At 41.4% G+C, this 24,462-nt stretch overlaps 1 protein-coding gene across 1 annotated transcript in view; it reads right to left on the bottom strand.

Annotated features, from left to right (window-relative positions):
- Positions 1-6,942: 6,942 nt before the first annotated feature.
- Positions 6,943-24,462, bottom strand: part of CDK7 (cyclin dependent kinase 7) — a 35,688-nt gene continuing 18,168 nt past the window's right edge. The window contains 7 exon segments of the mRNA XM_073344115.1: positions 6,943-7,170; positions 9,273-9,420; positions 17,246-17,395; positions 19,771-19,857; positions 21,417-21,516; positions 22,972-23,090; positions 23,970-24,080. Coding sequence (XP_073200216.1) covers positions 7,145-7,170; positions 9,273-9,420; positions 17,246-17,395; positions 19,771-19,857; positions 21,417-21,516; positions 22,972-23,090; positions 23,970-24,080 — 741 coding nt within the window. The 3' untranslated portion in view covers positions 6,943-7,144.

The following is a 24,462-nucleotide window of genomic DNA, read 5'->3' as shown; positions in this document are numbered from 1 at the left end:
TTATTTGCGCATAAGCTGTAGCTCATGAAAGCTTATGCTCAGATAAATGTGTTAGGCTCTCAGGTGCCACAAGTCCTCCTTTGCTTTTTGCGGATACAGACTACCACGGCTGCTCCTCTGACACCTGTTATCGTTACACACTCTCTTCAAAGCCTATCTCATGATTTTTGAACAGTTGGGATTGGCAAGACTAATTCTTGCACCCCATATGAATCAGAAGCAGGGTGTGAACCAATAGCACAGAAACTTCCACACTAGATACTGGAGTAACTGTTAGTGGGAAAAGCATATTATGTGGACAAGGCCACACAGGGAAACACCACACGTCAGTGGGTTAGACAAGTACCTGTGGGAGAGCAGTAGAACGCTAGGCTTTAGGAGTCTGGTTTTCCTGCCTCCATGGGTAGATTGTAATCTAGTGGCCATAGATAGCACCACCAAAGGTAACTCCTTTTCCCTGCCCATGTGTTTGAGTTATCTGAGATCAGAACCTGAGACCTGTGGCTGGAAAAGTGAAAGTCCCTCCCCTTTAGCTAAAATTGCAACACTCTAAGCACAGAAGTGGTAGCACTCAGACTGCTATATATGGTTGAGGTGCTAGAGGGTGACAGTCACACTGTGTTAGCATAGGTTACAGAAGCACATTATTCAAAATATTCCTTCTGAAAGACACTGGCAGAGTAGATAAGACTTGGTTCTGCTATGTTAATTATTTTGGTTCTGTTTGAAGTGACCTTGTGCAGGCTCTGTTATCTTCTCTGTGAACATGGTGAATAATAATTGCTTTCAAGGTCTGAAACTTTACCTTATTAGAAGGGTTTTAAAGGGAGCAGGAATATTATCAGGAGGAGGAGTGGTGGCCAAAACTCATGATCTCTAGGTTTGCAGTCCTGAGCACTTTCCACTGGCTACCTTACATGTGCATGGGAGCTCAGGTTTCTCCACACCCCCATTCCAATATCACATGCATGGTGCAGCTTTTCCTGAGACACTCCACGGGCACGGGCCAAGGCACATTATTTGCATGAGTTATAAACACTGCCTCATTTCAGTGTTTTACCTCAGCAATGGAACACCTTTCGATGGCAAGAAGGATCAAAGGTAAATAAGAAAGAGGGTAAATACAAGCGCTCGTGTCTTTTGCAGAATATCTGTTGAGGCTGTTCTTCATAATTTCACACCAGTTTTTATTAGGCAATATAGTTTAATCATGGACTTTGTTCAGTCACAAAAAGAAACGGAGACAAGTCACATGATACTAGTCTCCAAAATTGACGGTCTGAAAAGGCATGGCAGTGTAGCAACTACACACACAGATATTCAAACTTTGGCACCTAAAAAGTGTCCTGATTTGCAGAGCTGCTCCTATTTGCTGAATGTTATGGGATCTACAGAGTTACTCAACTTAAAAAAATATCACGCTCTGTGTGGTGAGAAGTACAGAAAGGAAGAAAAGAGAGTAACTATGTTAATTATGATAATTTGATATCTAGCACTACAATAGGGAAATCAGCTTATTTATCAGTTATTTACTGAGCAGTGCAAGAGTTTCTGGAAGGAAGTTAGTTTGTATTGCAGTAGGGGTTTGAAGAGTCATGCTCTCATTCATTCCAGCCTCCATTTCAATTACCTTATTTTGAAACACTATTTTATTGCCAGGTTATGCATTTAACCCTTACCTCTACAGCTTTGTCTTCCCATTTCCATCAAGCTGGCCCTTTGAGGGATCTCATTCCCTATCCCACAAGCTGACCCTGCCAGGGGTGAGGGCAAACTTCCACAGTGGGAATTGACCTTCCTTCAGAAGTTCTGATGAGCATATACTCCAGGGACTCCTTCACAATGTGAGAGATCAGTCTGCTTCTCTGGAGTCCTCAACAGGATCACTGGTGGTACTGCTAGGATGGGTTCCTCCCAGGGTGCCACCTGGAACTGGGGTACCTCTGAGCCCTCTGACCCACCAGCATAGGCTCCCTCTCACACTGTGCTGCTGTGACAAGTTGCAAAAGCCCTCCAAGCTTGCACTTTCACAATCACACAGGCAGGGATACATCCAGCTTCCCAGCTTAGGACCCCAGAGCAACTCATATACTGGCCAGCATTTGCCCTGGTCAAATCTGGCCAGTATATGGGTTTAACACCTGGTCTGCCTCTCCCACAATGTGAAGAAGACCATGCACACTTGTGGTAACCAAGCTGAGATTTTCCCTATACACTTCAGTTAAATGCACACCGATTTCGATTAAAATATAAAATAAGTTCATTAACTACAAAAGGATAGATTTTAAGTGATTATAAGTGATAGCAAACAGATCGAAGTAGATTACCTAGTAAATAAACAAAACCGCAAACTGAGTTTAACACACTAGATAGGTAGGATATGAATTAGCCAATTCTCACCCTGAGTGATAAACAGGCTGGCAGATTCTTAAGGCACCAGCTGCCTTGGCTTTTCAGCTTTTCAGTTTTCCAGGTTTTCATACACACGCTAGCAATCCCTTAGCCTGGGACCATCACTTCCCACAGTTCAGTCCTACTTCCTTCGGTGATTCCAGGTGTGTTGTAGGGAGAGTGAAGTACCATTATGAAGTCATTGTCCCCCTTTAATATCTTTTTCTCACTTGCTGGAAAGCTCTTTTGCTGTGAAGCTGGGTCAAACAGTTCCCATTGTGTAGTGCTAGCTCTGAGAGGTTGCTATTGTACACAGTTCCTGGGGTAATCCTTGTGCTTGCGTGCATTTCCTCAATCAGCCATTAGCATTGTTTGGTTTTTTTACTGTCATACCTGAAAGGCTGTTTGTGGGCGTTTTCAACCTCACAAGGTACATAGCCAAACTTCGTAACTTCACATATGATGATAGCACATACAATCCAATGAGATATTGTCTAGCAGATCAAGACTTTTAGAATGATACCTCATAAAGCATACTTTGTGCAAAACATATCCTAATTATATGACCGTGATTAATATTGGGGTGCCAGGGTGTCACAACTGCATTCTGAACCACTTAAGCCAGCAGCTGGTATTTGGGTCCTTGCTTAGTTCAGCAGAGTCAAGGATGTTCCAGCATGAATAGGACATTCAGATATTCAGTTGGCCAAATATTTGCTTTAATTCACATGCAGATATTTAGCAGATTACTCCTAAGAGAATTCTGCACCAAAAAAATAAAAATTATGCACACAATATTTTAAAATGCTGCACAATTCTGCAAATTTTATGTGTCAATAAATAAATGTGGCTCTAGTATAGCAGTGGGGAGCACAGGCCACTGACTGCATTGAGGTGGGAGATCACCCTGAAGCCCCCACCTGCCCCGGATCAGGGACTCAGCAGTGACCCTGACATAATGCAAGGGCTGGGCCTGCCCCAGAAACACCCTAGGGCCCTGCCTCTCTGTGCTATGCGCACCAGATGTGAGCAGCCTCAGCCCAGCAGGATCCCACTGTGGAGGGGCTTAGTGTAGGGGGATCCAGGTGTGGTGTGAGAGGTTTCTGTGTGGGGCAATCTGGGTGTGGGCAGCTCTGTGGGAGATCTGGATGCACAGGGGCTCATTGGGGGTTCCAGGTACAAAAGGGACCCTACAGGGGATCCAGGTGAAGCTGGTTGGCGTTCTGCAGGGGGCTCTGGGTGTGGGAAGATGGGGCTCAGGAGGGGAACCCAGGGGCCTCAATTAGGGGTCTAAGTGCCAGGGGAGTAGGGCTTGATGGGGTGGATGTCCAGGTGCAGCTGGTTGGGGATCAGTCTGAGTATGGGGGGCTGGGGGGAGTCCAGTTCTAGGGCTTGTTAGGGTGAGGGTTTGATGGGATGGCTTAATGGGGGAGCCTCAGCTGCTGCCGAGGGGACGCTGCATGCTAGGATCCTGCTTCCCCCTGTGATTCCCCTATCCCATTTTCTTCTCCATCCATTCCCCTTCCCCTGCCTTATTCCACCCCCTTCCTTCCCCACTGCCTCTTCCCCCACCCAGCACCTGAACCCCCGCTCTTAACCCAGCCCCACCCTGGGCAGTCTCTGTTGGACAGAAAATAGGAAGGCTCCCAGCACACAGAAGGAGTGAATGACTGGCACTAAGACCCAGGAGGCAGAGGCAGCCTCCTTCAGCTGGGCAGCTCTATGCTTGCAGAAATGAAGGGGGCAGTGACATGTAACCCTGTGGGCCCCTCATGCCTTGCCTCTGTTTGGGGGCAATCCCCCCCAAAACTGCAACCATGGCTGTTCCTCCCCCACCCCCCTGCATGGCTTCCCTTTGCTTCTCTCCCATTTTCTGCAGGAAAGCACAGGAATTGGGGCGGGGGGGGGTGTGTGTGATGGAAGAGGGGGAACATTTTCTGCAGGCTCGCAGAATCCCCCCAGGAGTAGCAGGTGTAGCTATTCAACACCCAGGCTCTCTCTCTCTACCTTGTCTACTGCTCAAAAGCAGCCTCCCTTTTCAGAAATCTTCACACCATCTACAAGGCCCAGCCCACAGCTGTTAACTCTTTCTTCTCCCCGCCCCCCCGCCAAAACAGGGCAGGGACTCATTCTTACCCTATCCTTCTCACCATGAAGGACTGGGTTGCTCAAGGGCTTTGTCCACACTAGGAAAAAAAACTTTTAAAATGAAAGCAAATGAGTTTTAAAATCGTACAGAAGAGGGTGCAGCTGGTTGGGTGAAACCCAGCAGGGAACCTAGTATGCACCTGGACCAGCTCCAATGTTAAAATTACAAAAGGCCCCATCAGCACTAGGGTTAAACATGGCAGCCAACATACCTTCTACCCTATACATAGATATACCCAAAGGAGGAAGAGAAATGATGGAGATCCTATTCCACTGACCTACAAATTAGGGGAACCCTCCCATGGGGGCACAGCAACTAGGCCCGACCTTGAGAAGGTGAAGATTCCTGCCAGAAGCAGGCATCCCCTACCCCAGCTGATCAGTAGTGAGGATAGAAGAGTCCTCCAAGTGCCTTTACCTCATGAATCCCACTCCTCTGGCTTATACACATCACAGATTCCTTCTAGTAGGCAGTTGCCCTTCTTGCCAAGCTTCCGAGGGAAAGAAAAGTTCTCTGCTCCCCCAAAGAAATCTGGAGAAGATGCTGTATATTCCAGCATTATAATTCTCTTACTGCTACATGCAACATGACTCAGACTCACCGGTGCTCATGTGAAACCTCAGTGTGCTTTAGTGAAGTAAGGTTGTTACCTACATTATGTAACTAAAAAAACACAACTGACAGGGCCCCATTTAATCAATCTTTTCCTCAAACAATACAAGTGTCAAGAGGCATTACTTATTTCATCAGAGAATGTTTCCTCTTAGTAAATTGACTTCTGGGCAATGTCTTCTGGCTCTTGTGCACCTGCAGCAATTCCTCCTGGTCATGCAGTGCAAAATAATCTGGACGTGGTTTGTATAACACTTGGGCTACAGTAACTTCTGAACAGAATTTGTCAAACCAAATGTTATTAAATATGAATTTCTATCTACATATGGAGTCCATTAAGTCTTAGAGGAGATCTAAAGCTAATTTTAAATGACTAGTGGTCAGTACACAGTAATATAGGAAACAATGATATTTTCCCCCCTAGTGTTTTCTTGGGATGACTGAATACTGTACTCCGTTACATAACCATTGTATTGTCCAAATATGAGTCATAAGCATCATATGGAGGTCTGCCACATTACTCTTCAGACATCCCTCCATTCCTTTTTAAATGTACTGCAGCTCTGTAGGCTGCAAGGCCTTCTTGTTTCATCTCCTTAGTATTAGAATATCTCCATATTCTAGTCCAAATATTTGTATTTCTTTTTTCCAGTAAGTTGGTTCTTTTGGAGGATCAAAGTGAGGAGTACTTCTTTGTAGTTTGCAACTCGGCATGGATAGCCCTTGAAGACTTTTCATCTACATGTCTGCTACGAGAACATGCGCTCACCCATTTGTTATTGCATTGGCAGATTTAACTGGAACAAAGTTAAAACTGTGGCATCCCCTTATGTCTAGTATGGATGGCTGGAGAAAAGAACAAACTGTATATGGGCTAACAAACATTCATCTGAACACAGGCTCCTCACCTGGGCCTCTCTCCTAGAGTAGGGTTTGCACCAGCATAGCACTTCATTCAGCAAAGCCTGCATCTCAAGTTAGAGTCTAAGGGCATGGCTGCACTTGCAGATGTAGAGCGCTGGGAGTTAAACCAGCCCTTGGAGAGCACAGTAGGGAAAGTGCCGCAGTGCATCCACACTGGCAGATTCAAATGCACTGGCGTGGCCACATTAGCCGCTCTTGCAATGGCCACAGAGAGCAGTGCATTGTGGTAGCTATCCCAGGATGCAAGTGGCTGTAACATGCTTTTCAAAGGGGGAGGCGGGGGGTGTAGTGTGACAGGGAGTGTGTTGTGTATATGTGGGAGGACAGAGTGGGTTTTTTTTGGGGGGGGGGGAGCATGTCAGCATACGGTCTTATAAGTTCAGACAGCAGCAGACCTCCCCTCCCCCTGCCTCTCAAGCAGCATTCCACAGTAATGGTTGCTTTGTCCCAGAGCAGATAAGCATGCTGGCTGTCAGAAATGGAGCTTTGAAAGGACATATCCGCATTCCTGCAGCCAATTCCAAACAATGACAAGAGTGGCCATTTGACTTAAGGGGATTATGGGGGCCGATCACAGCGCAGTAATGCAACACCTCGTTCACACTGACGCTGGGGCGTTTCAGCTGAGACGCACCAAGTGTTATGCTTCTGGTGGAGGTGGATTACCAGGAGCGCTCCAGCTGCAGAGTCCAGGCGCTCTATGTGCCAGTGTGGACAGGTCGTGAGTTGGGGCACCCAGGGCTGCTTTAATGCGCTTTAACTTGCAAGTGTATCCAAGCCCGATGGTGATAAAGGAGACTTCCCATACTTACTACAAAAGCACATTTCAAAGTAATTACACAGAAAACCAGTTCAAAGAATCTTGCTCTTTTTAAAAAATATATTTATTCAAAGAGGAATAGGTTTAATGAAACACCCCACATGGTTTCAGCACTGAAATATTAAGTTTCACATTTTACACATGTAAATATATTACAAATTCAGTTTTCATCCAAGTTCAGGTAATGTTGCAGCATTTTCCCATTGTCTTGGTCTTTCAGGCCATTTAATCATCGTCATACACGGTAATCAAAAAATCAATTTTTTTGGTAATCCTGAAAAATGGTAAATTAATTTTGTAGTGTAAGTAACTGAATTTGTATCAATACTGATAAATGAGGTAAAGGTCCCAATCCCCAACTCAAGGTGTTACTAGTTATGTAGGGTATGTCTGAACAGCAAAAGCTGTGAACAGGCTAGCTTATCACAGCTAGCTTGAATCCAGCTCGCACAGGTAACACTAGACAGCACAGGCATCAGTAGGGACTCATGAGCTGCGTATGTACCCAGCCTCTGCACTCAGTTCTTGAGCCCACACGGATGCCTGCACTGCTCCCTAGGCTAGCTTGGATAAACATCCACAGCTTTGGCTTGTAGCTATATCCTAACTACTCTTTAGGCCCTGTCTAGTCTTGGAGCAGGCTCATATAAGGGCAGCTATAACCGTGCATGAAAAAAGTTGTCCAGAACGTTTCTCATATGTTTACATGAGACATGCAATATAAAATTAAGCTATATTTATAGAAAGGCGTTTTGTACTCCTAAAACGTTTCCAAGCTATCTTTGTGCAAGGCTGTGTGACATGAAACATTTTAGACACCACATGTTTTTCCTTCCATTTGACATAAGAAGCTACAGGTTTAAAATAGAATTAAGCTTAGCGGAAAAAAAAAGCTGCAGGTGTCAATGGGTTGGGTGGTGGTACTGTAATGAAGATAGTAAGTTTTTCCAGTTTCACAGTAACTGCAACATGTTGGCACAGTGGAGGAAATGAAGACGCTTTCAGTGTCTGCTTAGCGGTTTTACTAGACTTATTTTAGGCTTTGCCCCAGAGACTGGCAGGATAGCAGCACTACTCCATTCCTCTTTCCTGAGGTCCACCTACACTACCAATGTGACCTACTGAAACATGACTGTCTCCTACCATCCTATAAATAAGCTCAGGCTTTTTGTTTAAAAATGGGTTGGTCCCATCCACACTACAAGTCACTGACAACCACGCTCACCAACTTATTTAATGCCAAACTGCACAAGGAGTTTTAGACAAACATTTTCTCTACCACTGTTCTGAAGAATTTACAATCATTAGTTGTATCTGTAGTGTAGAATAGGCCAAGTTATTAGACTGCTTTCCTACCCTTTGTTAAAAGTCAGAGAAAAGCCATAGAAGGACTTAGATCTTGCCTACACTATCACTTAGGGTATGTCTACACTGTAGTAAAAACCCCGGGCTGGCCTATTCAGCTGACTAAGGCTTGTGGGACTAAGGGTGCAGGGCTCTAAAATTGCAGTATAGATCTTATCTTCCCCTAAGCAGGGCAAACAATGGGAATGTGCTTAAATCTACCATATCCAAAACTTCAGAGGTCTGATTCAAAATGACTAAAAGGTGCACAATTTAAGAAAAATACAGAGAGAGTTTGGAGACACAGGAACAAGGTCCACAGATTCTCAGCCAGGAGGGGGGAAAAAAAAGGAAGTGGTAGAGGCCATATCATCCTTTATGGTCTTGATTCAAAACATCTGGTACTATAAGGCTTTGTTTGTGCAGCTCCAGAGGGCACTGCTGTCCAAAAGGTTCTCAAAGCTCAGGATCTCTGAGCAGGTACATTCTACATATGAAAACATGTAGAGACCAGTAGTCGGATGAAGTCTGGCTATAAAATTAAGAATGTGCAGACCAGAGAAGTAAACATTTAATGTACACCAGTCCTAAAATGCTCAGAATTTCCAATGAATTCAATCAAATGTCTCAATTAAAATTTAAGTAATGCCGTTTACATAAGGATCTAAGAGAACTTCTCAGTCAGGTAATAGTCATAGGATAAGATGTATTAAATACTGTAGTATAGTTTTGGATATTGACAGAACTTGATACAGAAATTTTTCTACACCTTAGAATCTACATGGAATACAAGATTTCTTTTAACAATGTACACCTCTTGTAAAAAGAATACTACAAGTCACCAAGGGGCTTAGGTTGGTGTTTTGGGCTCAGATTTGGCCCATTTAGAGAGCAATATTTCATTTGATAAGATGGAGGACTATATATAGGCCACATTTCCTTAAACATTGGGACAGTATCATATATACTTATCATGCATCTTCAGTTTAAAATTAAAAATATAAAAATGCAAAGATTTAGAAGAAAAATTACCTTGATCTATTCCTTCTGTTCTCTTCCTTTTTAAATTTAAAAGTGAATTTTGTTGTTCCTTTAAGGCTTCTGCAGGACAGTTTGGTCTTGGCAATTGAATTCCTGGTGTTGGTCCTGGTCGATTACTAAAATACTTCTGTTTCAATGCCTTAAAGATAAAAAGGGGAGAAAGCTGGTCAAGTTAATAGTGTGCACAAAATTGATTTGAAGCTATATTCTTTCCTTTTCTTAATCTCCTTGCTTATAACTTAAGACATTTCTGGGGGTTCTAAGACTGAAGACTCAAGAGTAGCTACAAAATCCAAGATTTCAGATTCTCTTAGCAACTTCCATACAGTTTGTTCAATTTACCAGTTGAAATAATTTATCTATCATCTGTATTACAGTAGGTGCCTAGACTCCCCAACCAAGATCCTGGCCCCATTGTGGCAGATGCTGTACATGTACACTAAGACTGTTCCAGCTCTGAAGAGCTTACAATCTGAATAGACAAGATAGAAAAGGAAAGGGGCACAGAGATTGACTTTTCCAAGATCACCAGTGACACCTCTGGCAGAGCCAGGAATTGAAGCCAGATTTCTGGAACACCATCCTTATGTTGATTTACAAAGTAAATTGGGTTCTGTTCTACTCTTCCCTAATCGCTCTGGGTTCTGCAATGCCAATAGGAAAAGCTTGTTACTGAGTACACAGAGGAACTGAACACACAGGAAGCAGATATGTAAAATTGACACATTTTATGGAAGTTAAATTCTACCCTCCTCACCCTTCTACTTTAAAGCAGATTTCAATTCCACAGCTTCTATAAACCACAGTTCAGAAGGAGAAGAAGGAAATGAATAAAAATACTCATTCACATATTAACAATAGCAGAAAATATGTCAAACAACTAAGAACTGTACAATCTGGGGGAAAAAACAAAAAACTGACAACCCAGAGGGTTACTTTTAAGAGCATGGTTATCCATCCACTCTTTCCTAAAGAGGGATCAAGCGCACAATTGACCAATCACCTTCCAGAGGTAGACAAACACAGAGATGGGATGAATTTATGAACCCATATCACCTACCCAGAATGAAAATTTCCAGATGAGAATGAGAAAATTTCTCACTCTCATTTCAGGGGATGGATCCATAAATTCAGCAGTGGTGGGATTTCTGTAGCAGTAGTCCTGCCCTCATTATCAACTGTTGGCTGGGCTAAGGGTAGGCTATAGCACGCAGAACTCCTGTCGAAATCTGGATTTCATCTGATCGAAGTCTACCAATCTTCTAGAATTTAGTAAACATATGCAGGGAACCATCAGCCAATGAGGCTGCATTATCTTATTGGCTTTAATCTTGAATGGAGGAGTTTACCTCTTAGTTTTAAAATCTTCCCCCATTCGCTTCAAAATATATATATTTTGTGGTAGAGGAACTCAAAGCTTTCTGTCGCCTAAACTTGTATGAGAACGAACAAAGCGTATGTTTTACTAAGAGACTGTTCTCTAAATATAGATGCTGATCCTGCCATGTATCTCAACATGCATCATGAGTAAAATCTTCTGTGTTACTGTATACCAAGAATTGGCTGAAAACTCTGGACTTGAGTAGGATTGAGAACACATCACTGGAATTTACTAGTTTGTGGGTAGGGGGTTGTGTTCATTTATTTTTAAAGTGACCTCTCAATAATCAGGCTGCCAGCTTCAGAGATGCTGTGATGTGATGGAGCAGAGGTTCCTATGATAGTAGATCCTGGGTGCATTGTAATGTTGATGGAGGGGTCTCAAACATCTCCATGATGTATGAAAACCAGGGAAGTTCAGGCCAGTGGGGTGCAATCAGAATTTCAGCTGGTTGTCTGTTAGATGGTGCATGTTATGGGAAAAAAATGGAATGCACATAGCAGAGCTGTTGGCCATACCTGGGAGAAGTCATTGATTCCCCTGGCTTGACGATCTCACTTCCTGACATAGGAGTTGTTTTTGGCATTGGAACTGGATGTCTAGGAGCTTCCATGTTAGTTTTCCAAAGGTCTGGGCTATGGGGTTGAACACCTCTGGTGGAGACACAATTAAGACACAATTTCCCCTGCTCCGAGCTTTTGCAGCTGAGCCAATCACTGGCATTCAGCTGCCCTTTGATATGCGGCTCAAAGTGACAAAATGTTTCTCTCAGTCCATCCAAAGAAAGATGTGGCTTCTGCTTTTAGCAGGCTCAACCAGGTGCCCCATCTGTTTACATATGCTATGGCAGTCATGCCGACTATGAATACAAGTATGTGTCTTGAGTTTAAGGTGGGGGGGAATGCCTGAAGGGCTAGGTGAATCACCTGCAATTCCAAAACTGTTTATGGTGTAGTGAGATTCTGTCAGTGACCCTGACTTTGTACCATGTGTGGAGATGCGTCAGCTCCATACCCTTCCGAGCTGGCATCCATCATTATGGAGTCTCTGTGGTTCTGCCAAGCAGACACAGTCTGTGAATCTTATTGTAACTGCCATCCGAGGGACCTTTTAATGTGGAGAGAAGTCTTATAGTGAGAGTTGAAATTCTGAATGTGAGCAGGAAAGCAGAGTAGGCAGTACTGCAAGCACCAGAAATGAAGTTTTGCCCATAACAGTAGGTATAGGCATGAAATGAACGTGCCTAGAAGATCTTCATACAGTAGTGTTGACTGTGAAGGATTTTGTATGTTTTCTCCAGAATCTGTACTTGCCCGTTTTTGGGGAGGAATGTCCTGTGAGGTGTGGTGTTCAGCCAAACTCCCAGGTGTTCCATTGTCTGGGTAGGGTCAAGCTAGCTTTTCTCCATATGCATTATAAATCCATGTTTCTGCCCCGTTCATTTGGGTGTACTTAAGAGCCTCCTTCTTCTGGAAGTCTCTCATCAGAATGCCATTGAGAAAAAGATACAGATACTGTTCAGAGATGCCCCTAGTATCTGTGACTACCCTGGGGGCAGTGGCAGTGCCAAAAATGGGCTTTATACTGCATGTACAGAGTGCTGTATGCAAACCTCAAGTACCGTCTGTGTAATGATGGAAACGTGAAGATATGCTTCCGTGAGGTCAAAAAAAAGATTAGGAAATCCCTGTTGTGGTAGCTACCATGACAGACAGGAGCAGTGTCCATTTTGAACTTGTGGAAGTGGATCAGCTTATTGAGTCTTTAAATCCAGGACAGCCCTGTCCTCCATGATTGCCTCACAACCAGGAACAGTATGGACTATAAGCCCCGATACTGATCCTGGTCTCGGACAGGCTCATTCACCCTGATATGGAGAAGATTGTCGATTTGCCTGAGCATAGCCTTCCTCTGGGATGGGCTGGGCAGCTAGGGGAGGAGAGGGGTCTTTTAGAATTCTGTAGCACCATATTTGGAAATGGTGTGTGTCAATCATTTGTCCATGGTGGTGGCAGCAAACCAGGTGGGAACCAAAAAACCCCACCAAAACCCCCGAAACAACCAAGCTCCCACTCCCCCCTGCGGAATATTGGAGGGAGGTAGTCACTGATTGCTCTTAGAGACATTCACAGAGAATGAGTCACCTCTGCATTTAATAGGCCTGGTATTCTCCCATCTATTCTTAAAGAATCTGTCATCTGTCCTACCATTATCTATATGAAGCTCCATAACCCCAAAAGGGATGCCTAAAATGGTTTAAAATTTGTACTGAGCGTTATCATTAACAAAGGTTTTTTGGTTTTGTCCTGTGCTTTAGATCTACCTTTTTATATTGCCCCACCCCCAAACATAGGTTTCTGGTAGCAAAAACCTGTCTTGAGGAAATATCCACCTTCCACACCCAGTCAGTCATAGAAGCCTTCTTGCCACTATGCTAGAGTCCTCTATCTGCTGGATGACCTGAAAGCATCATCAAGGGAGGTGTCAAAGTAGAGCAGATGTAAGGGAAATTCTCTAAGGATGATCCCAACTCCTTGGCCCTTTTCCCCTTTTTTGGAATGTCAGAGAGCATGAACTCAGAATATAAAAAACCAAAGCTTATGCTTTGGCAAAAAAAATACCCCAAAAAACCACACCCAAAAAACCTGACCATTATCAACCCTATTCTATGGGTTGCTGAGAATTCTTCATAGTCTCTGCAGAGAGCTCATTCCACCCTTCTGTCAGTGAACACTTTTGGGGGGGTGGGGGGGGACTTTTAAGTCAGATGCTGTCTTCACTAGAACTAATGTTATATATGCCATCATGTGCCAGCAATGCCCCTCTGCCATGTACATTGGCCAAACCAGACAGTCCCTATGTAAAAGAATAAATGGACACAAATCGGACATCAGGAATGGTAACATACAAAAGCCAGTGGGAGAACACTTCAATCTTCCTGGACATTCTATAACAGATTTAAAGGTAGCTATACTTGAACAAAAAAACTTCAGAAACAGACTTCAAAGAAAAAACAGCAGAACTAAAATTCATTTGCAAATTTAACACCATTAATTTGGGCTTGAATATGGACTGGGAGTGGCTGGCTCATTACAAAAGCAGCTTTGCCTCTCCTAGAATTGACACCTCCTCATCTATTATTGGGAGTAGACTACATCCACCCTGATCAAATTGGCCCTGTCAACACTGGTTCTCCACTTGAAGGGAAGGGAGTTACCTCACATGTGTCGTCATATAATACCTGAACCTGTCATTTTCACTCCATGCATCTGAAGTGGTGTTTTACCCACGTACGCTTATACCCAAATAAATCTGCTAGTCTTTAAGGTGCCACCAGACTCCTTGTTGTTTTTGTGGATACAAACTAACACAGCTACCCCCTGATACTTGTCTTTACTAGGTTTACCATCCCATCTTAAACAGGGTGGCCAGGGAGGGATTGCAAAGATCAGTTTTAGAGCCCATTGGAAAATATTTTCAGCAACTCCATACACGAAAAGAGTAGATTGGCTCAGGAAAAAAAGCAGCTAGGGGAAAAAAAAAGGAGGAAAAGAAAAAAATTCATCAGGTTTTGGACAGCCTACAAAGGCCCTTACTCCTAGCATGCTGCGTCTTTGGAGGCAGAGAAAATTCTGGAGGGGCTTTTTACATTTCAAGGCCAGAAAGGACCATTGTGATCTAGTCTGGCCTCCTGTACAGCCCAGGCCATAGAACTTGCCCAAAATAATTCCTAGAGCAGGTCTTTTAGAAAAGCATCCAATCTTGATTTAATAATTGTCAGTAATGGACAATCCACCAAAACCCTTGGTAAACTGTTGAGTTCCAATGGTTAATTACTCTGTTAAAAATTTCCAGTCTGAAATTGTCTAGCTTCAACTTCCACCCATTGGATGGTGTTATACTTTCTCTTCTAGACTGAAGAGCTCATTATTAAATATTTCTTCCCCGTATAGCTACTTATAGCTAATCAAGTCACCTCTTAATCTTCTCTTTGAGAAGATAAATAGATTGAGCTCTGTCATAAACAGGAAAGGGTAACCACCTTTCTACATACAGTGCTATCAAATCCCTCCTGGCCAGAGGCAAAGTCCTTTTACCTGTAAAGGGTTAAGAAGCTAAGATAATCTCGCTGGCACCTGACCAAAATGACCAATGAGGAGACAAGATACTTTCAAAGCTGGAGGCGGGGGAAACAAAGGGTCTGTCTGTGTGTGAGATGCTTTTGCCAGGAACAGAAAAGGAACGGAGTCTTAGAACTTAGTAAGTAATCTAGCTAGATATGGGTTAGATTTTGGTTTTGTTTAAATGGCTGGTAAATAAGTTGTGCTGAATGGGATGTAGATTCCTGTTTGTGTGTCTTTTTGTAACTTAAGGTTTTGCCTCGAAGGAATCTCTAGGTTTTGAACCTAATTACCCTGTAAAGTATTCACCATCCTGATTACAGAGGTGATTCTTTTCACTTTTTCTTTAATTAAAATTCTTCTTTTAAGAACCCGATTGCTTTTTCGTTGTTCTTAAGATCCAAGGGTTTGGGTCTGTGTTCACCTATGCAAATTGATGAGGATTTTTATCAAGCCTTCCCCAGGAAAGGGGGTGTAGGGGTTGGGGGGGAAGACGTCTCCAAGTGGGCTCTTTCCTGTTCTTTGTTTAGCACACTTGGTGGTGGCAGCATAAGGTCCAAGGACAAAAAGGTAGAAGTTTGTACCTTGGGGAAGTTTTAACCTAAGCTGGTAAGAATAAGCTTAGGGGGTCTTTCATGCAGGTCCCCACATCTGTACCCTAGAGTTCAGAGTGGGGAAGGAACCTTGACAAGCGCCTTGAGTCTATCACTATAAAGCAGTGGTTCTCAACCAGGGGTCCAAAGCCCACAGGGGAGCCGCAAGCAGGTTTCAGGGGGCCACCAAGCAGGACGAGCATTAGACTCACTGGGGCCCAGGACAGAAAGCCGAAGCCCTGCTGCATGGGGTTGAAGCCCAGGCTCTGAGCCCTGCCACTTGAAGCTGAAGCTGAAGCCTGAGCAATGTAGCTTTGTGGGGGCTCCTGTGGCATGAGGTCCCAAGCAATTGCCCTGTTGCTACCCCTTAACACTAGCCCTGGATTTTATATGCAGAAAACCCATTATTGTGACACAAGTGGGCTTCAGAAAGAAAAAGGTTGAGAACTTCTGCTATAAAGCATGTTCTCTAATCTTGTCTCTAAACCCTCTCCAATTCATCAACATCCTTTCTCAAATTGTGGGCACCATAACTGTACACAGTATTCCAGCAGAGGTCACACCAGTGCCAAATACAGCAGTAAAATAACCTCTCTACTTCTATGCCTCATTCCTCTGTTTATGTATCCCCCCAGGATCACATTAGCTCTTTTGGCCACGGTGTCACACTGGGAGCTTATAGTCATCTGTTTATCCACCAAAAGCCTCCAAATCTTTGAGTCACTACTTCCCAGTGAGAGCAGTTACCTGGAGAGTCAGCCCAGCCAATCAAAACATCTGACTGCCTCCTATAGCATGGAGGCTAAAGGACTCATCAGTACTGAATATATGGATCCATCCCCCCACAAAGTGACAAAGAAAAGTTGTCACAGACTTTCAGCAACAGATTTGAGATGCAAAAAGAAAAGGAGGACTTGTGGCACCTTAGAGACTAACACATTTAATGGAGCATAAGCTTTCGTGAGCTACAGCTCACTTCATTGGATGCTCACGAAAGCTTATGCTCCATTAAATGTGTTAGTCTCTAAGGTGCCACAAGTCCTCCTTTTCTTTTTGCGAATACAGACTAACACGGCTGCTACTCTGAAACCTGAGATTTGAGATGAAAATTCTGGGATAAGGCTCCCACTGTAAAAACCAAGGAGGGTCAAGAGTTGCAACAGAAACTGAGAAAAATGGAATATTAATATGAATTTATGATTTAAACATTTATAAAATAAGGGATGGAAGGTCCTATATGAAGACATGTAAAGCTCAAAGTTCACCAGGTAGCTGAACAGTGTACTGATACCACAGACTATCAAGCAGACCCATACGGAATCACTGTTTCCTTGTGCTCCCTCATTTGTCTGTATCTATTGTCTTGTCTTATACTTAGACTGCGCATTTGGGGAAGGAGCCATCTTTATGTTCTTCGTACAGTGCCCACAATAGGATCCTGCCCCATGACTAGGGCTCCTAGGAGCTATGGTAGTGGTAATGAAAATAGTGTTGCAAAGTTAGGATGTAATTAAAGTGTCAAAAAAGCCTATGAGCCCCAAATCTTTCATCCTCATAACTTCAACCTAGATCTGTAGGGTAAGATTTTCAAAGACAAGTGGCAGACAGACATTAACTTCGAACTGCCATTTATACCTTTGAAAGTCTCCATAGCATGAGAAGGTTTTATAGTAATTATATGATCAGAGCAAGATGGGGTTCTCATCCATGGCAGGGGCTCCTATGTACTATAATACAAATAAGTAAGAGGACATTTTATCTCAAACCTAAACTATCACTCCTCACATCCAAGAGATATTTAACTGATGTTAACAAGAGATGTTAGAATGTACACCATCTATAACATACAATAAAAACAGTCTACCATACCTGTGTAGCTGTGACCCTAGTACAAGGATTAAATATGAATAGACCTTGGAGAAGATCTAGCAAGTCATCACCAGCTGCACTGAAGATATGTTGAAGTGGCATTCCAGGGAAACTTTTAAATGTTACATAATCTGGAAGACTTGACATGCCCTATGAAAACAAAATGGGAATTAAATTTTAAAACAACAAATAAAGAAAAGCTTATACCCCCAACTGAAGGAACTGCCACAGTGCAGCTTATAGATCAGAAGTAATAGTCAACTTTTAAAGCATACTATCAATCTGAAATTGAGTCAGTTTAATAAAAAGTATTACATTAGTTTCAGGTAACAAACTTATCAATGTTGTGGTTTTACAATCATACTCCCCTTTCTAAAGGATTTTTCCTATTATGCAGTGTAAAGAGCTCCACAAAGCGGGAAAGTTAATGACTATAGAAGGGAAACAACAAAAATGATTATTCCCTAAGAGGATCAAATGCACTAACAAAATTGAAAAAAATTTCCTCTCTAGTCTCTCATTATTGTAATCTTAGGAGTGATTTGCAGTAACACACACAAGATTTTCAGACAAAAGCAATTTAAGTTGGCCTCTCTAACATGGAAGTCATTTGCATCAACAACATGGGAGACTATGTTCCGCATAAGTAATACTCTGCAACTGCTTCTGGAGTGGGAAACTGAATAATTTTGAAAAAAGAATTGAGCCAAACAGATTAACACCTGTTCAAGTTGCAATAATGCATATCTTACTGTTGTTTTCATCCAGTTTGCAAGTCACCTCTCTTCTTCCCCCAATATCATACAAAGTTACATTGATAAATTTAATAGCCAAATGATACTAAATATTTCTAGCAACATCATTTATACTGCAGTAAGTTTTAACCAAGCACACCACAGCATGTTAAAGTGGCAGTAAACATGATGAATGAATGAATTACATCTCTCTTGTATAGTTTACAGAAGTGAGGGAATGAAGGTTCTTAATTTTGAAGATTTGTGAATTAATTTCAGAATATATCCTCTCTTTTGGCCAAGTATCCTACCAACAAGGGTTTCTTCAAGGATAAAATTTTCATTAAGCACCAAGAACATGATAAAATATTGCAAGAATCTTTAAACACTTCCTTTTGAATTATGGTATGACAGCATATAACTGTTTTGAATCAAAATGCATTTGCAAATGCCTACAAACTACCTGACTACATCAAACAAGATTAAATGAAAAAGCATTAAATTATCACTCTTCCATGTGTCCCATGGCTATCATCATATGATGAAAGTATCATGAGAAGTTCTAGTTTCACTCTTAAATTGCCACATGCTATTATATTAGCAGGTGTCTAATCCAAATAGCAATTTGGAAACCCCAACTAACTGTCCTCTGCACTTTGTTTTGTAAATTCCGCTAACAATCTTTTTAAAGGTTTCAGAGTAACAGCCGTGTTAGTCTGTATTCGCAAAAAGAAAAGGAGTACTTGTGGCACCTTAGAGACTAACCAATTTATTTGAGCATGAGCTTTCGTGAGCTACAGCTCACTTCATCGGATGCATGCCGTGGAAACTGCAGCAGACTTTATATATACACACAGAGAATATGAAAAAATACCTCCTCCCACCCCACTGTCCAGCTGGTAATAGCTTATCTAAAGTGATCATCAGGTGGGCCATTTCCAGCACAAATCCAGGTTTTCTCACCCTCCACCCCCCCCCCACAAATTCACTCTCCTGCTGGTGATAGCCCATCCAAAGTGACAACTCTTTACACAATGTGCATGATAATAAAGTTGGGCCATTTATTATTTATTTTATTTATAGGCCTATTTCCTCTTGTTTTTTCCTACCCCCCCGATGTTCTGGTTTAACTTGGATTTAAACTTGGAGAGTGGTCAGTTTGGATGAGCTATTACCAGCAGGAGAGTGAGTTTGTGTGTGTATGGGGGTGGGGGGGATGTGAGAGAACCTGGATTTGTGCTGGAAATGGCCCACCTTAATTATGCACATTGTAGGGAGAATGGTCACTTTGGATGAGCTATTACCAGCAGGATAGTGAGTTTGTGTGTGTGGTTTTTGGGAGGGGGTTGAGGGGGTGAGAGAACCTGGATTTGTGCAGGAAATGGCCCAACTTTATTATCATGCACATTGTGTAAAGAGTTGTCACTTTGGATGGGCTATCACCAGCAGGAGAGTGAATTTGTGTGGGGGGGTGGAGGGTGAGAAAACCTGGATTTGTGCTGGAAATGGCCCACCTGATGATCACTTTAGATAAGCTATTACCAGCTGGACAGTGGGGTGGGAGGAGGTATTTTTTCATATTCTCTGTGTATACATAAAGTCTGCTGCAGTTTCCACGGCATGCATCCGATGAAGTGAGCTGTAGCTCACGAAAGCTCATGCTCAAATAAATTGGTTAATCTTTTTAAAGTAATTACCAAATATTTTGGTACATCTTTAAATGTAATTCAAGCAGTTGACAGTAATATAAAAAGAGAATGCTGAGATAGGTTTGTTAACTAAAGGACTTACAGGCCACTGGTCTTCTGTTGGAGTCCCCAGCGTTTCAAATATTTTTGTCAGCTGATCAAGATCAGAGTCTCCTGGCAAAAAAGGAACCTGTAAGAAGGCAAATGCAACAGCCATTTTAATTTAAAGGTTTAAATCAACTTCTGAACTTGGACTCCCAGGGAACAACTTTGATTTTTCCCTTTGTGAAAGTATTCTACTGTTACAGTAACATAGCTTTGGATACTAACTGACTGTAGACGGGCACTGATGGAATGCTTGGGGCTTCACCATAATGTCAAAATAGGTTTCAAATGTCGTTTACATTTATGCATGACATCATTAACCTCATCACTAGATTTTCTATTATGAAGCTAAACAACCATTACGTAAGTGAGATTGTACAAAGGTATGCCTCTTTTTAACCTACTAAAGATTTAAACATACCATGTTAAGCAACCTAAATCTGTATAGGTGCATGTTTTAATTTTTTCCTCAGTCACTTTGTGATCTTTCCAATGCCCACAACTAGGGAAGAAAGAGGAAGACTGATATTGGAGACTATCTAGGTTTCGTATTCAGAATTTCCAAATGAATCTTGTGATGACAATACTAGGAATTAAATGATCTCCACTCAAGCAAAACTAACGGGGTACTGATTCACTGGGTTAGAAATTGCCTAACCAGTGTTTGTCAAGTTTAAACTACGTTGGAAGCAGAGGAGGAAATTGTGTATTGTAAGTACATGGCAGACTGAATTAGGCCAAAGGCAGAAGATAGAGTTCTGCGACAGAAGTTGAAGAATAAGGTGACTATTAATATTATCTAATTCTTCACGCTTAACACATTAATAGATGACAGTGAGGGTAACTGAAATCAAAACGGAAAAGTCAGTGTACTAAGATATTCATTAAAAAAATCAAGGCAAAGAGACACCCAATGTTTTTGTGACATTTAGTTTATATTTTCCTCTCAGTGTTTTCTGTTTAAGAGACATTTTGGATAAAAGTTCTTAAAATTGTCTAAAACTAGACAAAGTAACAGCAAGTATGCTGTAGTGCAGTATCCTACATTGCAGGATTGGATTAGATGGTCCAATAGGACACTACCCTTTCCATCAACATCATTTCTCTCAAGCTTATCCTACTTTAAAGAGAGTTTAGCTTTTTGAACAAAAGAGGAAAGAAGTTTATTCTCCTCCTCCACCTTTTTTCCTAAGGAACTGTATTGTAAGGGGCACACTTAAATGAGTTAGTCACTAGCAAAAAAAAAAAAAAAAAGCAAAGCGCAAGGAAGAGCTATGATCCATGCACAAAATCTGAGAACCACCACATTTAAAGTTAGATGTTGACATTAAACTTTGTTCTGCCGATCCATGGGTAGTAGGGGAAGGACAACACATGGAAAGTTAGTACATACTTTTAACATTCCTAGACTTTGAACTTCAGTGCATATGGATTGAGAGTCACTAGTGATATACAAGCAATGCATGACTTTGCTAATAAAAGTGATTGAGATGAGATATCAGATTTCTGATCATGATTAATTAAAATAGATAGTATGGGGTTATAAATGTCAAAGGTTAAAATACTAAAGTAGTACATAAGAACCTATGTACAAGAGCTACATTATATTATAGATTAACAGAAATATTTGTGTTTGAGGCTTACCCTAAGAAGCAGTTCTGCTAAGATACAGCCAACAGCCCACATATCTACACCTACACCATACATTCTAGCACCAAACAGTAGCTCAGGTGCTCGATACCACCTGAAAAGCAAGCAGGAACACTTTCAAGCAAGGATAATTTGTATAATACAGTAATGCAAATAAATAAAGTATTTAACTGAGCAGAAGTGTTAGAGAATGTTTATTGCTCACTCCCTAGATATTTATCATCAATTTAATTCCTGAAAAGATCTACATCTTGGAGAGACCTTTTTTCCCTTTAAGGATGTGGTTCAACATCCCAAAGCTGTACACACCTCCCCAAAATGAAGTGAAATTGCAGTTCATATTTGCACTTAGCAAACAATTGGAGTGCAAACTCAAAAGACAGAGGATAACTGGCAGTCTGAATAAACGAAAAAACGATCAAGGTTATTTGTCAGGAAACAAAACAAGTAGGCATCAAAATTCCTGCCAATATCCAGACCTCAAAAGTGACAGAGACAGCCACTGATAATCTAAGTGCTGAGATTCTTGTGTAGAATGAATCCTGGCAGTTAATAGTAACGCAAAGTAGCTAGTATCCCTGCCTAAAACAATTCAGTTTACCTGACACATGAGGATAACATCTTAATTAGATTCCGCTTGCAGTGATGAATACACTAGTATTCAACAACAACTTCGTAGATGGCATAATAGCCAACATTTGGAACCATTATCTCATTTCTTCCATTAATCAAACATCTATAACAAATCTAGCTTCCATTTCTTCCATTAGAAAAAGACATTTAAAATAAATCCCAACTATTCATATTAGTGTAGACAAACGAAAAAAATATTCTGGCAGTTCAGTTGTGCCTTGCACCCCCACTCTGTTTTTAGACGTGTATATTAAATATTTAAAAAACCAACAGATCCATCTGTTGTCAATTAAGACCATTTAGTTACCTTAAGAGGCACATGAGTGAGTGGTTAGGAATACTACATTTAGGGCAAATAGTCTGATTAATATATAAAAAATAAAGAGCATAAGCCTCATTGTTTCAGAAGTTAACTACAACCAGACTTAAAGACTAGTGTACATATTCCTTGTGTTTCTGAAGAAAAGACTACACTAGAGTTACAGAAGATCTTGTATAGGCGTGTATTCCATAATAGTTTTTACACAGACAGTGGGTGAGGTAATATTTTTTTATTGGACCAAACTCTCCTGGAAAGACAAGCTTTCAAGCTTACACATGTGACCTGAAGAAGAGCTCAGTGTAAGCTCAAAATCTTGTCTCTCTCATCAAGAGAATTTGGTCCAATAAAAGATATTACTTCACCCACCTTGTCTCTCTAATATCCTGGGACCAACACAGATACAAAAATCCTTTTTACTGGCAGTTCTCAAAAGCAATTAGATAACCTTGCAAAGCACTGAGGTCAGCTTTTATAGCAGTTATTCAGGTTCCCATTGCCACATTCTTATAAAGTTAGCTCTTGGGCTTGTGCACAGAACTGATTTTACAAGATACCCATCTATCCAACAGCCAAGCAGAGTGCTTTATTTCTTACCTTGTTACTACCTGGTGTGTATAGACTCTATTTGGGCTTCCAAAAGATTTTGCCAAGCCAAAGTCAGCCAATTTTAGAACCCCATTTTCATCTAGTAACAAATTGTTTGGTTTGAGATCCTGTCAAGAAAGGGACAAAGACAATAAAATTTACTGTATCAATAAAAGCATGACTAATAAGGAGCTCCCCGGCACTCTTTTATTAAAGTTATTCTAAGAGACAAGCTTCTATCTTTATAGAAAGCCCCTTTTGCAAAAATAAACTTTGCATTACATCTATGAGTGTCTTTGGCTGTAGTGCTTCTGCTACTTGAGCTGCAGATTTTCCAAACACCTTTAAAAAGCTGATTTAAGTGTGGCCATATCTTTGCTGCCAAAGAGCAGCAGTTTAGTTTTGTGGCATTACACTGACAGTTACCACAAAAGTTTTAGAGATGCATTTGCTCCCTGAAGTGCAGTACACTAGTTTTATTAGAATTGATTTTTAAAATATATTAACTAGGAATTTAGCAGCCTTCTACTACACACTTGAAACCAGCCTTTTTTAAACTCCATTCAGTCATTTATTTCATCACAATAAGTTGGTACTTTCCAGTTCAGAACAGCCAAGATAAGAGTTGCAATCAAAAGATTTAAAGTACCATTATACAGTACTCTACTGCAATTTTGAAATGGAAGACTTTCATAAGTAAATAGGAATACTTTCCTAACTGTACAGTGGATTGTTATTGTAGGGTTTCTCAGCTATTGGGCTGCAGGCATTGGAATTGTGTCTCCATAATAAAAAACACTAAAGTTTTTCTTCTCCCCTCAGCGCCCGCCCATGCCCCCCGCCCTTTTATAAAACTATGCTACATGGACTTTACAGAGAGAGAGATTACTTTTGGATCAACTAAGCTCTACCAAAAAGTGTCACCATTTTGTTACAGGGTGTAAAGTTTCCTTTAGCAACTCTTTTACTGAAAGGGACTTTGTTCCTTTTAAAATATTCTTACTTACCCTGTGTAGAATCCAGTGCTGATGTAAATATTCCAGTCCTTGAAGTGTCATCAGCATATATGCTTTGATGTGAGATTGTGTCAGCACAAGACTACTATCCTTTATTATAACCTGGGAAAAAGCACGTTATGAAACTCTCTACCAAAAATCTAACTATGTTTAATTATATTACAATTCTTTTTGCTTAATGTTACTATTTTCCTTTAAGCAAAGTTGAATGTTACATGGTGCAATTGCTAATAAGACTCTATGCCACTGAGTTATGTAAAAAGTAGTTGAAATTCTTAAGTTTCTCTAGAAAAAGTTATAGCTAACTACACTGGAGAATGGAAATTGAAATGGAGACCATAGCTATTCCGGATACCATATTTGTGTTAAGTTTATATTGACTCCATGTTTTCTCTACCCGCATGACCACATAAGCTTGATCTGAAATCTCAACTTCTTCCAGCTAGTTATTTCAAGAGCTAAAGTGCCTCTCTTAAGCAAAAGG

Source organism: Lepidochelys kempii, chromosome 5 (genome assembly GCF_965140265.1).
Source record: "Lepidochelys kempii isolate rLepKem1 chromosome 5, rLepKem1.hap2, whole genome shotgun sequence".
Lineage (NCBI taxonomy): Eukaryota > Metazoa > Chordata > Testudines > Cheloniidae > Lepidochelys > Lepidochelys kempii.
This window is presented reverse-complemented; position numbering and strand designations above follow the sequence as displayed.